A 14,500-nucleotide genomic window follows, 5' to 3' on the forward strand; every position below is an offset into this window, starting at 1 on the left:
GGAAGCTTGTCCCTGAGATGACTAAATGTGACCAGTGAGCTACAGGTAGAAGTATGAAATGCCAGTCCAGCTGAGAACAGTGGGACATCCCTGTTGAGACCCACCAACAGTCTTTCCTGGCTTTGATTGGGGTAGCAAATAAGTGAAGAGGAAGGTTCAATCTGATTAGACTTGATGTGGCTTTTTTTGTGTGTAGCTACATGAAATTAGGGCTAATTTGTTACTTGGGCAGAGCCTAGTCTAGAATGACCACAAGGCACATAAAATATCATCTCTCTAGGAAACTCCACTATGATTGTCTCTACCACAATGAAACCAGCCAAGAGCATTTGTGAAACCCAGAGATCCTGTCTGTACCTAGAGTTGCCTTGTTCTGTTCACTGGGGAGTTCATAAGGTGGCCATAGAGAAAGAGATCTTGGAAAGAGGCAACAGTAGCAAGTAGTGCCATATAATAGATAAAAGTTACTTTAGCAGAAAGGACCTGATTACATCTTTATGGAAAGGCTTCCAAAGGAAAAACTGGTATATAGTGAAATCTGGTGGACACAAATAGAATATGTAAAGAACATATTCCCAAACTAAAGGTTTATCTTGCTTGGTTTTTTTTATTTACCTGCAAGAAATCATAGAAGTAACAAACTTAGTTTGAGAGAAAAAAAATGAAACAAAACAACTCTTAACCCGTGGCAGACAAATATGAAACTTATTTACTAATATAAAGTCATTTAAATTAAATTTATAAAAGTTTAAATAATGAAAGCCTTTATTATGTGTCTCCCAGAATCTCTAAGTTACTCAAATATTAATAACATGATAACCAGTAAAACACAATGACTCTCCAAATATTTAATTTCTTTTTTCCTCCCTTAAACATGAAATAAAATAAGAAGGGTCTCAGAGAGAGAGAGAGGGAGAGAGAGAGAGAGAGAGAGAGAGAGAGAGAGAGAGAGAGAGAGAGAGAGAGAGAGAGAGAGAGATCTCAGAAGTGGGGATGGGTTTTATTGGAGGACCATTATGAACTTTCAGGGCAAGAAAGTCCTAGTCAGCAGAAGAATGGGCTTGTGGATAGACCCTGGACACTCACCACAAACTGGCTGTTGACTTTCTCAAGAATCTGCTTTTCGTTGAGTGCCATGGACTCTCCTTTCCTCTTTTTGATCCTCTTCTTCTCTAAGCGTTTGCAAGCATACATTTTACCAGTGGCCCGAACCTGGCAGGCACAGACCTGCAGTGGAAGGGAGATACTCAGGTCATAGTATACTACAGAGGTCTACCTAACTCCAAGATTAGGATGTCAGGTTTCTAGAGCTGGAACTGGTGGGGTCAAATCTAGCAGGTCTGTCCTGTGTTTGCTGTAGTTCAAGATATCTAGCTCTATACCCTGTGCTGCTTGGACTCTGCCCTTATGAACTAGCTGCATGAATTCTCCTTCCCTGAGAAGATTCCTAACCTTGAAGGTACTAAACTGGACACAGCATAAAGTGACTAGTTAGAAGCATTGGGTGCTACCTACCCTACATCAGGCATAACTAAAATTTTTGCTGACAGCTTGGAAGAATTTGTTTGGGGGTTGGGGACAGTGAAGGAAGAACCTTATAAACCCCAACTTTACAGTAAAGAAATGGGAGGAGGCACTGAGAGTTTAACACTAGTTCTGCTCTTTACTGGCTGTGTGACCTAGCCTAAAACACCAATCATTTCTGAAGAGTTTTTCTTGGCTCTAAAATGAAAACAAGGCTGGTCTCAAATATTGAGTGTTCATTAAATCTCAATTCTTATAATAAGATATACCAATAGTATCACATGAACTCCTCATTGGCCAAGGTTTTTCAGTACTTTCATGTCTTTGAATTTCCCTCCTCAAACACAACCCATGTGATGATGACCCATCCTTGTCTTGAAATCTCCACTTGTGGCTGGCAGGAACAAATCTCTACTTCACCTGCTCAGGGCAGCAAAGGCTTTATTACCCTCTTTTCTCCCTCAACAGTGTGTCAGCACCTAGGCCAGACCCTTTACCCTCCCTCTTTACTACCAGAAGGCCAGGACAGAGCAAGAAGATCCTTCTGAAAGCACTACTGATCTTACAGAGTGTAGAAGGGAGCAGAGGCCTGCCCCTTCAATGCTCACTCACCTCTCCAAAGCCCCCTTTGCCCAGCACTCGGTACTGCCGGAAAGTGTTTTTGGTCACTGGTTGTCTGAAAAAATATCAAGAATCTGATATTTGTCTCCTGAAGTTAAGATTTAGGACCCATAAGAACAAGCCCAGGGCATGTAACATCTTCCTCTGAGGCTGTGCTGGAGACCCACACTATGGCTTTGGTTCCTAGGAAGCTAGGGGTTGGGCCACCCTGGCTTGGTAAGAAGAATAGGAAGAAGGTTTGGAAGAATAAACTATATTGAGTCAGGACTGTCCCTCTTGCAGGAGCTCAGCTCAACCCAGGCAACCAAAGGCTCCCTTCCCCTGACAACATCCCTCTGTTCTCACCCAAATTCACAGCCTGTTGCCAGACTCAAAAGGAAACCTTGCTTTTGGTGTGTGGGGGTTAGTGCTCAGAGACCACATAGACAAACAAAGCCCTCTCAACACCTACAGGGCTCAGTCTGCCTATCAGGGATCACATTCATTGCTCTGGGCACCCATTAGTAAATGCATCTTGCTTAAAGAAAAATTTGCCAGTACAGGTCTTGTCCAGATACTCTGTGATCATCAGCTCTGAACCTTTCCTTCACAGGGACTGCTTTGTTATATTTACATCCATCCAGGACACTAGAAGACCCTGAATAGCCAAAGAGGTGGTGATAAAATACCCATCATTTTCTGTCTCTCCTTCCCAGTTATGCTGGCATAACCATGTACAATACACTAGGAATAAAGTCACTACTGGTGCAGAGCTCCTCTACTAGAAAAATGATTGTCCTACAATTTCTTAGGAAATTCTTGGTTAACACTGGGAGGGGAAATCCCCTTAATATTTCAATAATATCGTGTCATGATTGAGGAGGAAAAACTGGAGAGATGGGGTACCATCAGTGATATGGGCAATTCCTAAACTAGAATCCTTACCTTACTGGCTCTAAGTACCTTCCCAAGGTTACATCTACTCGTGAGAGACTTTGAAGAGACTGAGGTAGCAAATAAACCACAGAGAGATGTGCAATCTTACTCATAATAAAGTGGAAATAAAGAATACCCCACTGCTCACTAGTGGGGAGAAAATCATGAAACCAATATAGAGCACAAAAAGGGCTCAAGCTGACAGAGTTGCAATCAGGAGTTGGCCACTTTGGAGAGCAATTGAACCGTCCCTTACAGGTTACAATCAGGTGCCTGTAGAAAGAATCTCTTATAAGCATCACCTGTCAATTAAAAAAAAAAAAAAAAAAGCATATGGCCAGTGAGCTGAGGCAGAAAATAGAAGGTGGGACATTGGCAGGGACAGAAAAAATTCTGAGAAATGGTCAGAGAGAAGAGAAATTTGCCCCAGAACATTTAGGAAATGGACATAAAACAGCAGGTAGCTGAACTCAGGATAGAAAAAAAGGGAAGATTCATCTCAGAAACTCTGAGGAGACAGATGTAAGAAGACAGAAAGAAGAAATCAGCTATGTAGCTGAACTCAGGTAAGAATAAAAAGGACAATAAGTCAAAAGCAAGTCATAGAACAAGACAAGGATTATGGCTTAGGTATTTATTAATTAATAGTTAGTTTCTATTTGTCCCTGTATTTCCTCCCGTGAGTGCTTTATTTTCCCTTCTAAAGAACTGAGGTATCCACATTCTGGCCTTCCTTCTTTTTGAGCTTCATAAGGTCTGTGAATTGTTTCTTGGTTATCCAGAGCTTTTGGGGGCTAGTATCTGCTTCTCAGTGAGTGCATACCATGTGCGTTCTTTTGTGATTATGTTACCTCACTCAGGATGATTGCTTCTAGTTCCATCCATTTACCTAAGAATTTCGTAAAGTCAGTTTTCTAATAGCTGAGTAGTACTCCATTGTGTAAATGTACCACAGTTTTTGTATCTATTCCTCTGTTGAAGGAAATCTGGGTTCTTTCCAGCTTCTGGCTATTATAAATAAGGCTGCTATGAACATGGTGGAGCATGTGTCCTTGTTAGATGTTAGACAATCTTTTGGGTATATGCCCAGGAGTGATATAGCTGGGTCTTTAGGTAGTGCTATGTCCAATTTTCTGAGGAACCACCAGACTGATTTCCAGAGTGGTTGTACCAGCTTGCAATCCAACCAACAATGGAAAAGTGTTCCTCTTTCTCCACATCCTTGCCAGCATCTGCTGTCACCTAGGTTTTTGATCTTAGCCATTTTGACGGGTGTGAGGTGGAATCTCAGGGTTGTTTTGATTTGCATTTCCCTGATGACTAGAGATGTTGAACATTTCTTTAGGTGTTTCTCATTCAAGTTTCCTCAGTTGAGAATTCTTTGTTTAGCTCTGTAACCCATTTTTATTAGGATTATTTGATTCTCTGGAGTCTAACTTCTTAAGTTCTTTGTATATATTGAATATAATAAGCCCTCTATCAGATGTAGGACTCATAAAGATCCTTTCCCAATATGTTGGTTGTTGTTTTGTCTTTTTGACAGTGTCCTTATCCTTACAGAAACTTTGCAATTTCATGAGATCCCATTTGTGGATTCTAGGCCTTAGAGTTTAAGACATTGGTGTTCTGCTCAGGAAATTTTCTCCTATGCCAATGTGTTTAAGGCTTTCCCCCACTTTCTCTTCTATTAGTTTCAGTGTATCTAGTTTTATGTGGAGTCTTTGATCCACTTGGACTTACGCCTTGTACAAGAAGATAAGAACGGATTGATTTGCATTCTTCTGCATGCTGACTGCCAGTTGAACCAGTCCTTCTTAGAAGGGAGAATAAAGCACTCACAGGAGAAAATATAGGGACAAATAAGAGGAGCAGGGATTGAAGAAAAGATCATTCAGAGACTGTTTCACCTAGGGATCCATCCCATAAGCAGCCACCAAACACAAGCATTATTGCTGATGCCAAAAATTGCTTACTGGCAGGAGCCAGATATGGATGCCTCTTTAGAGGCTCTGCCAGAGTCATACAAATACTGTTAAGGATGCTTGCTGCTAACCATCAGAATGAACACAGTGTCTGATCTCTATATGAATTATCATAATATGAACTCTGTACCCTACCTTACACTTGCACACACTCATGTGAGTAGTGTATATAGTACTCACCTTTCTAACCATTTCCACTGCAGAAAACGGTCAAAATACATGCTGTCCAGGTACTCATGGAAGGGGTCTCCTTTCAAGTAGTCATGGACAGACCTAATCCAGGATAACAGAAAGATGAACATGTTATAATTCCTATCTTGAAGGACATAGACAGAGTCTAGTAGGTACTGCCTTCAGACTACAGAGAAGCCAAGTCCCATAACAGATATCCCACATCTGGCTAAAGGCCTGTCTGTTCTGCAATGGTTGCTTAAATTGGACTGACCTTGCAAGTATGTATAATGCCCTGCCATGAGGCAACATGTCTTTCTGGCCCTGTAGTAGGGCAGAGAGTATAGAGTGGATACTCAAATGGGGACATAAATCAGTAAATCACAAAAATTAAGTCAACATCCCTGAGATGAACTATACTAAATTAGAACTTAGGAACAATTATCTGAAGACACCATGAGCTGAAGTGGGACTAGACTTGCTGAGTTAAGAGGAAGGATTAAGAGGTGGTAAAGAATATAATGAGATACAGTTCCCCAAACCTAGACTTTGGGTTTGGTCTTGAACCAGCTAACCCACTCTCTTTCAAAGAAGATAGGGTCTATGTTGGTGAGAGTCTGTTCAGGTAGGTAAGGGTCAGCCCAGGTAGTCAGAAGTCTGCCCAAATAGAGCCCAGGCAGACAGAGCTTTTGCCCAGATGGGCAAAGCATGATGATAGAACACTTACTGAGCACAAGCAGAGAAGAGTTCTTTGCAGGGGCTCTGCAGGAGCTTCCTCTCTGTCTGAGAGACCAGGTCCTGTCCAACTTGGGCAATGAAGACTGGGGACTGGAAGAAGGAAAGGATTTATCAGTGAGGGTGAAGGAACAGGGTAGCTGGAGTTGTTCCACAGATGCAGAGTGAAAGACAAAGATATCAGGTGATGATAAAAAGATGTAGCTACCTATCCCTGCATGTGGTCACCTGCCCTATCTGTCCTTCCCCCATCTCCCCAAACAAACTGGCATAACATACATGGACTGTGTTCAGTGTGGTGGTAAGGGGATTATTAGATTAGATGGCAGTGAATGAACCCAGACTTAGGCTAAGATTTCTGGCCATGTGACTTTATGAAAGTCATTTAGCATCTCAAAGTCTGGTTTCTTCATCTTTTCCCTGCCACTCACTCTTGACAGCTGCTCCCAGGACTTGACTCACTAGGTGGATGTCAAGGTGGGATCTTAATAAGTTAGAGGGAAATTTTGAGAATACAGCAGGAAGTGGAAGTCAAAAGATGGAATGTGAATTATGAAATTATGCTTTCTCTCCCTGCTACAGAAATGAAGCTATAGGGCTGGGAGACTTGCTAAGGTCCATTAGGCAGTGCCTACAGGAAGATGATCCTGGGGAAAGTGGCAGGGGCAGTAGAAGCTGACAAATAACTGTTGAATAAAGATCATGGTTCACTCTCTATTCCTCTTGGTTTTAAATTTGGAAACTCATTCCTCCATTCCCAGCCCTACCCTCTGTGTGGGCTCATCCCCCTTGAGACTACCTCCTCAGTTGGCTGGAGAGGCTCTAACTCTGGTGAAGATGGCCTGTGGTGTGTCTGCAAAGCCAAGATCATCCAGTCAACAAATGGTAGAGAAGGGATTTGAACCCAGGATGGACTATACTTGGTTGAGATCTGACTGGAAGTAATAATAATGGTCATTTGGTCCCCTTGTCTATCTCCCAGTATAATTTCAGCCCTTTGAGGCTTTGCCAGTGTAGAAAGAAAGATACTCTAAGGTCTGTCAGCAGCCTATAAGTTCATCTGGGAAAAATTGAGAAGATGAAGTCAGAGACAAAACAATACCTAGCCTGAAACCTCTTTACCCCTCTTCAGCCTTTACCTGTAGATGAGGGCAACAGACAAGATTCTCAGGGGATCAGTCTAAGTTTAGAGGTAACCCATCTGTGCACGTATCAGGCAATTCTCATACTTGGGGTTGGCTGCCTAAAAGCAAAGAGCCCTGGCAGGGGAAGCTGTAGAATAATGGCTTTGGGTAAGAAAGATAATATCTTAGAAACTGTGGCTTTAAATTCAGCTCTTGGTTCAACATAAAGAGGTAAAGTGATTCAGACCAAATCCTCTTTCCAATGACTCCAAGGAATGAGTTTTGCCAATAAGAAAGGACAGGTCTAGACTGGAAACCTGAGCCTGCCAGAAGACTCAGACAGAAGATGCCAGGTCTGTGTGCCACTCTCCTAGGCAGACTGCTGTGTGCTCACTGACTTTTCTTCTCTGTCCATTACTCTTCCTGTGGCTTCCTCGACTTGTTCTTGAGAATTCTATCAGCTTCCCAAGCCTAAGTTTACCAAAACATACCTCTCCAGGAAGAAAAAGAAAAAAAAAATCATGTAAGAGTTTTCTTAGGTACTGCCATACAGAGAAAACAAAACAAAACAAAACAAAAATATTCCTTTCTGAAGCAGGGCAGGCCCCTGACAAGGATGGCCTTGTCCCTTCATTTATGTCTAAGCCTCTTTCCCTCCTTTTGTTTTTACCTCCTATGACATCCACTCTGTGACCCAACTAGCCAATACAATGCTCAAGTGTGGCACTCGAGGTCAGTCATGCATAATGAAGGCCAACAGGCCTTGGAATGTGTAGAAGAAATGTTTATGGTAGGGGTTTGATTAGATGGAAGAGTTGGGGAACTCTGGAGCTGTGTAGGTAAAGCATCAGATCTGGAATGAGTACACGCTTGGTTGGGGGTAAGTTGGAGGTTGAGTGTATGTGGTAAGTTACAAGTTCTCCCTATCCCAGTGTCCTGAGAACAGCACTGTGTAGTGCTTAGCTCTCCAGAGTACTGCCTGTGATGTCATAGAACCTTCAGTGCTTAACCCATAACAGAAGTAAGCCTGGGAAATTTGGAGACTGAGGCAGGTTGATGAAGAGAGTAGAAAGGAAGGCATAGGTCTATTCTGGGACTACCAGTAGAACTTTACTTAGGACTTAATCCAAGAAACATGTAGATCCTCCTGACCCCCACACAACTAAGGACTCTGCTGACACATGCCCACTGTTGGTGACATTACAGAGAGACAGATCCAAATCCAAGGGCACCTAGCAGTCAAACACAGCACCACTTTTGCCCAATCAGCCAAGGCCAGCAGTCTAACAGTTGATACCTGAGATGGTGCTACTGAGCACCTCCAGTACTGCTTCCCAATAAAAGGGAAAGGTCACAGGGCCAGCTTTCTATCCTCAAGGGTTGGGAGGCCTGAGAAATAATCTTGAAATAATCATCATAGATCACTTTCACCCCAGCAGTATGGCCTTTACTGCAACAGTGAAAGGGGAAAATAACTGATCAGTTTTGAAAGTGAACATTGAATGGTTTAAGATAAAAGCTAGACCTCAAGGGAGACAGAGGATTTACCAAATGAAGAGGTGAAAGCCTGGGGTTGCACAGTGAGACCAGTTTAGAAAACAGACATAGAAAAGGAATCATGAACAGGTGGAGGCAGCAGTCTTTAGCCTACAGTAGGATCCTCAGTTGGGTCATCTGTTCTCCTGGGCACTATTCCTAGAGACTACAAAAAGAAAGAGAGAGAGAGAGAGAGAGAGAGAGAGAGAGAGAGAGAGAGAGAGAGAGAGAGAGAGAGAGAGAGAGAGAGAGAGAGAAAGAGAGAGAGAGAGATATTAAGAAAGGGAGGGAGGGGAGGAAACTGTGCAGAGAAGACCCAAAAGTCTAGAGCACTTACCACCAAAACGTTGTCCCTTCATCACAATCTGTTGTTTCAATAATTCAAAGTGGAAAGATCATACACAAACTACTGTTTTGAGATCATCAGACTCCTCCACTCCCATATCTCCTCAGTGGTCATCAATAGTCCTCTGCCCTACTCTGAACCATCTTGGAAATACCCTACAAATGGGGTGAGAACTCTCGAAGGAGAAACCCTTGGAGCTCACTCTTAAATCCACCATGACAAACTCGTATAGAAAAAAAGAGAGAAAAGACCTTTAGGGTCCTAATGTTTGTTTGTGGTAGAGCTAAGGAGCATTTATGTAGGCTGTGGACTTGAACCTCATAGGATCTGATTTAGGTCCACAGTTTTGACCTCATGAGCTCACTCAAAACCAGGTTGTCTATATTTTACATCCCCAGCCACCTTGGTCCTAGTGTATCTCCACCTCACCTCACCACTCTGCTTTCCAGAAGTCTCTCCTAGGAGGCCTCTCCTAAATTCCTGCTAATCACTTATCCCTTGACATCAAAGCCCTCAAAGGAGTTTTCTTAAACACCACAATATCTATATCTTCACTGCCTTCAGGATTAAGGAATGAATCTTCTTTGAGTTGTCCCTAAAATACCCCTCTAGACCTGCTTCCCCTTTCTGGCCTCTCTCCCAGTACCTTGGCCATTTCCTGAGTGAGCACTGGACTTCAAGCCATTAGGCCCTTGCTTGTTCCCATGGATAAAACTTCTCACCCATCATGGTACCCATGACCCGAGAGAGGCTTCAGAACCCACAGTCAAAAAATCTTGAGCAGCTAGGGCCTTTCCACTTAACCCCACCTCCCAATTGTAACTGCCATAATCATTGTCCTTACTGTGGCTGCATGGTGAACACTTCCTTAACATACCAGTTATAGGGACTAGGCACAGTGTGATCTTGTATGACTTTCTCAAGGCAGGTTTTATTGTTGGTATATCTAGATTACCGATGTAAAAACAGCTTAGAAGTTAAGTGACTTGCTCAAGGTCACACAGCTGAGATTTAAAAACCAAGTTTTGAAACCTGGTACTTTGGCCAGAATACCATCCCTAAACAGCAGCATGATATGAAGGACGCCAAGGTCCTTCCTAGGTAGTATGTAAGAATGTGACTAGGGCCTTGAAGAGCAAGCCCTGCTAGGAGGCCCATGTACAATAGAAAAGGAGGCTTGGTAGATTATATATATTTTGATGAATGCTGCTTATATGGTATGTCACATCACACGTAGTGCATGCATGAGCATATGAAGAGATACACATGCAGACAAAAAGAAAGCTAATATCCAGCATATGTTCTGCTTCAACATAGGAAAATACCCCCCTGAGGAGCTCAGTGCTCATTAGCAGTGGTTCTGTTAGTAGACAAAAGGTCAGGCCAGGAGACTGTCCACTCAATCTCCAGACACAAGTACTTAGGTCTTAATGATGTGTATATTTTCATATGTAGGCAGCTGACATTCCCCATGTAAACTATCTGCAATAATCTTCCAGTTTTCTCAGGATAAGCAGAGCATCAGAGTGGCAAGACTCTGAAACAAATGGGTCCTAGTGGTTCCCTTACTTCTAAACAAGAGTAGTTTGACCTTCTGGACAAGAATGGAGGCAGCTGTTTTGGGGGCTCCTCATTTCTCTTCAGGGAGGGGAACAAGAAACAAACACTCCCAGAACTGTATCCTGAATGGTCCTTGACATGAGGAGATTTACATTAGCTACAGGAAGAGTTGCTGCAGGAGTGGGAAGAAGTGGAAATCAGGCACCTAAGCAGGAGCCAGGGTTGGAGGCAGTGACTATAGGCACCAGGGGGAAGGGCTGACTTAACAGCTGTTGGCTGAGCAGAGGCCATGTGCTGAGCCATCCCCATGAGTTTCCTACCTATTATACTTCAGCTGCTCTTGGAAAAGATGATGTATAAATCAGAATCCATGGTTCCAGGGTCATGGACATGTATACTGAGACTCAGAGAGCTGGAGGAAAGCAGGTTAGTGTTTCATCCCATTATGGCATATTCCATAAGGTTCATAAGAGACCAAATATTCAAGAAATGGTGACCTTGACTCTTGATTCAAGGTGAACCTCAATTCCAAACCTGAAATCTATCTACTCTACTTGCTGAAACAAATGGATGAGGTTGATAACACAGGAGATACTGAACATGCTTGTTAAATAATGGTATGTACACATACATGTTAGGGTTAGGAGTCACTCAGTGGAAGAGTACTTGCCTAGCACCTGCAAGATCCTAGGTTACAAGTCTGGCACCACATTTTTGGATAAAAGAATCCCCTCTTGGGACACCAGGAGCATCCTCATGAAGTCATTTGGTCATCTGCTTTAATAACAAACTGAGCCTAAGGTCAGGTGAATTTCAGGCAGATACTTAGGGGTAAAGATTAGGGGACACTTATCTGCCTTTAGGAGACATTTCTTGGGTCCAGGCACTTTTCAACCCAGTCCAAGCATTACTGTGTCTCTTATGGGTCATTTGATGATGGAGGGAGGGGGTCTCTGCCTCCAGATTTCTAATAATTGCCCCACTGAGCAGCTGGAAGATACCACCTTGTCACTTTCTAGACCTAAAGAATTGGGTAAGGAGAGCAGAAAGTGAAGGAGCATAAGATAGGGAATTATTCCAACCTGGCTCAAAACTGCACATGCTGTCCAACCACAACCAGAAGACAAAGGGAAAGTAACTGGACTGTAGCCTATGGAGAGCACCCCCTTGCTTGGGGACTGACTTAAGGTCTGGCTGACAGGAATAAAATACAGCATTCTTACACCTTTTTAATCAAAACCTTAGAGCCATGTGTTAGAGCTGCTGCCGTCTGCCCTCAAGTCCATCTGGGGCAGTTCCTCTCTGTCTGTGGCCAGGCAGGAGATACAATCCACAAGCCCCAAACAAGAACAGATCAAAGGAGAATGAAAGGTTTTGTTTTCTGGGTCACTGAGGAGAAAGAAATCAGTACAGCTCATGAGCAAAGCACCCTCCACACTGAGTCTATTAAGTTCATATCCAGTTGTTCATGGCAGGAACAATTCCTCTTCTTATGTAGGGTCCCTAAGATCAACCCAGCAGGTCAACAGTCCTGATCACTGTCATGGTGTCTTGGAGCCATGGAAAGGAAGCCCAGAAAGGTAAATTTCCTCCATTAGGTAGCTCATCATGCCTTTGACCTTTTCTGATCTCCAGTCAGGATCAGAGGCACTTGCAGTAGAAAATGTTTAAGCTTGGGGTTCTCTACTTGCGCTTTCGAGTCAGCAATATTACAGAATATTTGGTAATAATACAGAATATTATAGATGGGGAAGGGAAGCCACTTTCAATGGACAAAACAAGATTTCTTTAAAAACAAGACAAAACAATTTCAGTAAACAGAGATGATTCCACAAATTTTATGATTTCTTGCTTTATTTTCAGTATTCACTTTTGTACATGATGTGCTCTTTTCAAAAATAAATACTTATTTTTATTTTACAAATGCTTTACCTACAGTATGCATGTATACCATGTGCATTCCTGGTACCTGTGGAGCAGAGGAGAGTAGTAGATGTTCCGAAACTGGAGTTACAGACAGCTGTAAGCTGCCATGTAGGTACTGGGAACCCAACCCAAGTCCTCTGCAAAAGCAACAAGTGCTCTTAAACACTAAGCCATCTTTCTAGCCACCTAGAGAGATGTTCTTTTCCTTCCTTCCTTTTTTCAATCATTTCTTCATTCGTTTGTTCCTTCCTTTCTTCCTCCCCTCTGAGGCATAATCTTTTCTTCATTTTATGTGTATGGATGTTTTTCCTGCTTGTATGTATGTGCATCATGTGCATGTATAATGTGTTAATCAAAAGAAGGCATCCAGATTCCTTGCAACTAGAGTTACGATGGTGTGAGCCAAATGTGGGTGCTGGGAATCAAATTCAGGACCTCCGCAAGAGCGGTTAGTGCTTTTAACAGTTTAGCCATCTCTCTAGCTCCAGGTTTTTCTGGAACTTGCTCTGTGCTCAGATCTGTAGGCATAATGTTTTTGGGCAGTAAAGATAATCCTTGTTTTCTTCAAGTGCCGATTTCTCTGCCCCATACCTTGTTGCAATCCTGACTTGGCACTGTAATGTTTATTCCAAGTATCTCCTGTTTCAAGTTTGTGTAAACATTGCTTTCCATTTATTCTCTGACTTGATGATCACCCAATAGCCAAGAAAAAGAGATAATGGGGCAGGACTTCCACTAGCCAGGAGAGGGGAAGAGAGAAAGAGTGGGGAAGTGGGGATTGCCACAGGAATAGTCCAGCAGATTCTATGAGAAAATAACTCAAGCACAGAAAGCCATAAAAATGCAAGTATATCAGGGATTCTGGCAGATTGCCAGATTAGCTTAGAGGAATAAAACAGAGTAATACTCTATTGTTGTGTCCTTAAAACTTGTAAAATAAATTGAGTCCAGTCTCAATTATTTGGGAGCTAGCTGGGTTAAGAGAAAAACTGCAAAACACATATTAAAATAGCCACTAACCCTGGCTAGCCCCAACAGAGATTTGCCTGCCTCTGTGCTGGGATAAAAGACATGTGCCACCATGCCTGGGAACTCCAGTTAAGATTTTAATCTGTGAACACTGATGATGAATGAGGAGTAGCAATCTTTCTAAGATGAAAGGAATTCATCCAGAATTCCTCATCCCATCAGTCATACCTGTGCCCATGGCCTACAGGAGAAAGTGGCACACATGAAACACTCTGAATGGTTTGGAAGTAACAATATCCCATATAAGGCTCACAATTCCATCAAAATGCCACCACTCTGGTAACTAACTCTTTGAGTGTTGAACTCTTGAGTGGTGACCTTAAGGACAGCTCAAGATCCTGTTTGGCCAAGAGTAAGCAGAAAGGACATTGTGTGATCATTTAGACACTCCTCCAGCTGGAGTCTAAGCTGAGTCTGTCCTGAGTGTCTATCCTGAGTTCATACCACAGAACTCAACACAATAACCTAAAGATCAACTCAATTGTCCATCAGGAGTAGTTACAAACCAATGAGGACTGTGGGTGGCCAAGTGTAGACAACCTCTTACTCTCCAGGAAGAACTACAGAGATTGTCTCATTAGACAAAGGTGCTGTACAGCCGAGGCAAGGTATGACCATGACTAAAGATGAAGTGGACTAACTAGGTAATAAAGAGGTTCCTTCTTTCCATTTCTTGTGTTTGTGCTCTAGGAAGTCTTCAAAGAAAACTAAAAGAAAAATTCTGGAAGAATTCAATTTTCTCGTATGGCAAAACTGATAAATATTTCTGGACAACTTTCAGAGAATAAGACAACTTAAGTGAAGGCAAGGAAGAGCCTGGAGCAAGCCCCCACTGACTTGGCTATGGACCCAGGTGTCCCTTTGGGTCAGCAAAGTAGAATCACAGAATCCTTGAGAAATAGCCATGGGAGAACACTCAGTGGGCTCAAGAGATCACATTTTCTTGGCTTTTCAAGTGGCTTCACAGAAATCAGGATGAAAGACTCTTGAGCAATGGGAAGACAGACAGAGAACATTTTAAACAGCATTGG

The 14,500-nt window shown here is 42.7% G+C and overlaps 1 protein-coding gene across 1 annotated transcript in view; it reads right to left on the bottom strand.

Moving 5' to 3' along the window:
- The window catches only part of GRK5 (G protein-coupled receptor kinase 5), a 197,357-nt gene that overhangs the window by 24,311 nt on the left and 158,546 nt on the right, over positions 1-14,500 (bottom strand). Inside the window, exons 5-8 of the mRNA XM_080913217.1 lie at positions 5,941-6,041; positions 5,223-5,315; positions 2,137-2,200; positions 1,087-1,227 (exon numbers count right to left, since the gene is read on the bottom strand). Of these exons, the coding sequence (XP_080769343.1) occupies positions 1,087-1,227; positions 2,137-2,200; positions 5,223-5,315; positions 5,941-6,041 (399 nt within the window). The remainder of the gene's footprint in view (positions 1-1,086; positions 1,228-2,136; positions 2,201-5,222; positions 5,316-5,940; positions 6,042-14,500) is intronic.

The sequence above is a fragment of the Micromys minutus genome (assembly GCF_963924665.1).
Source record: "Micromys minutus genome assembly, chromosome: 2".
Classification (NCBI taxonomy): Eukaryota; Metazoa; Chordata; class Mammalia; order Rodentia; family Muridae; genus Micromys; species Micromys minutus.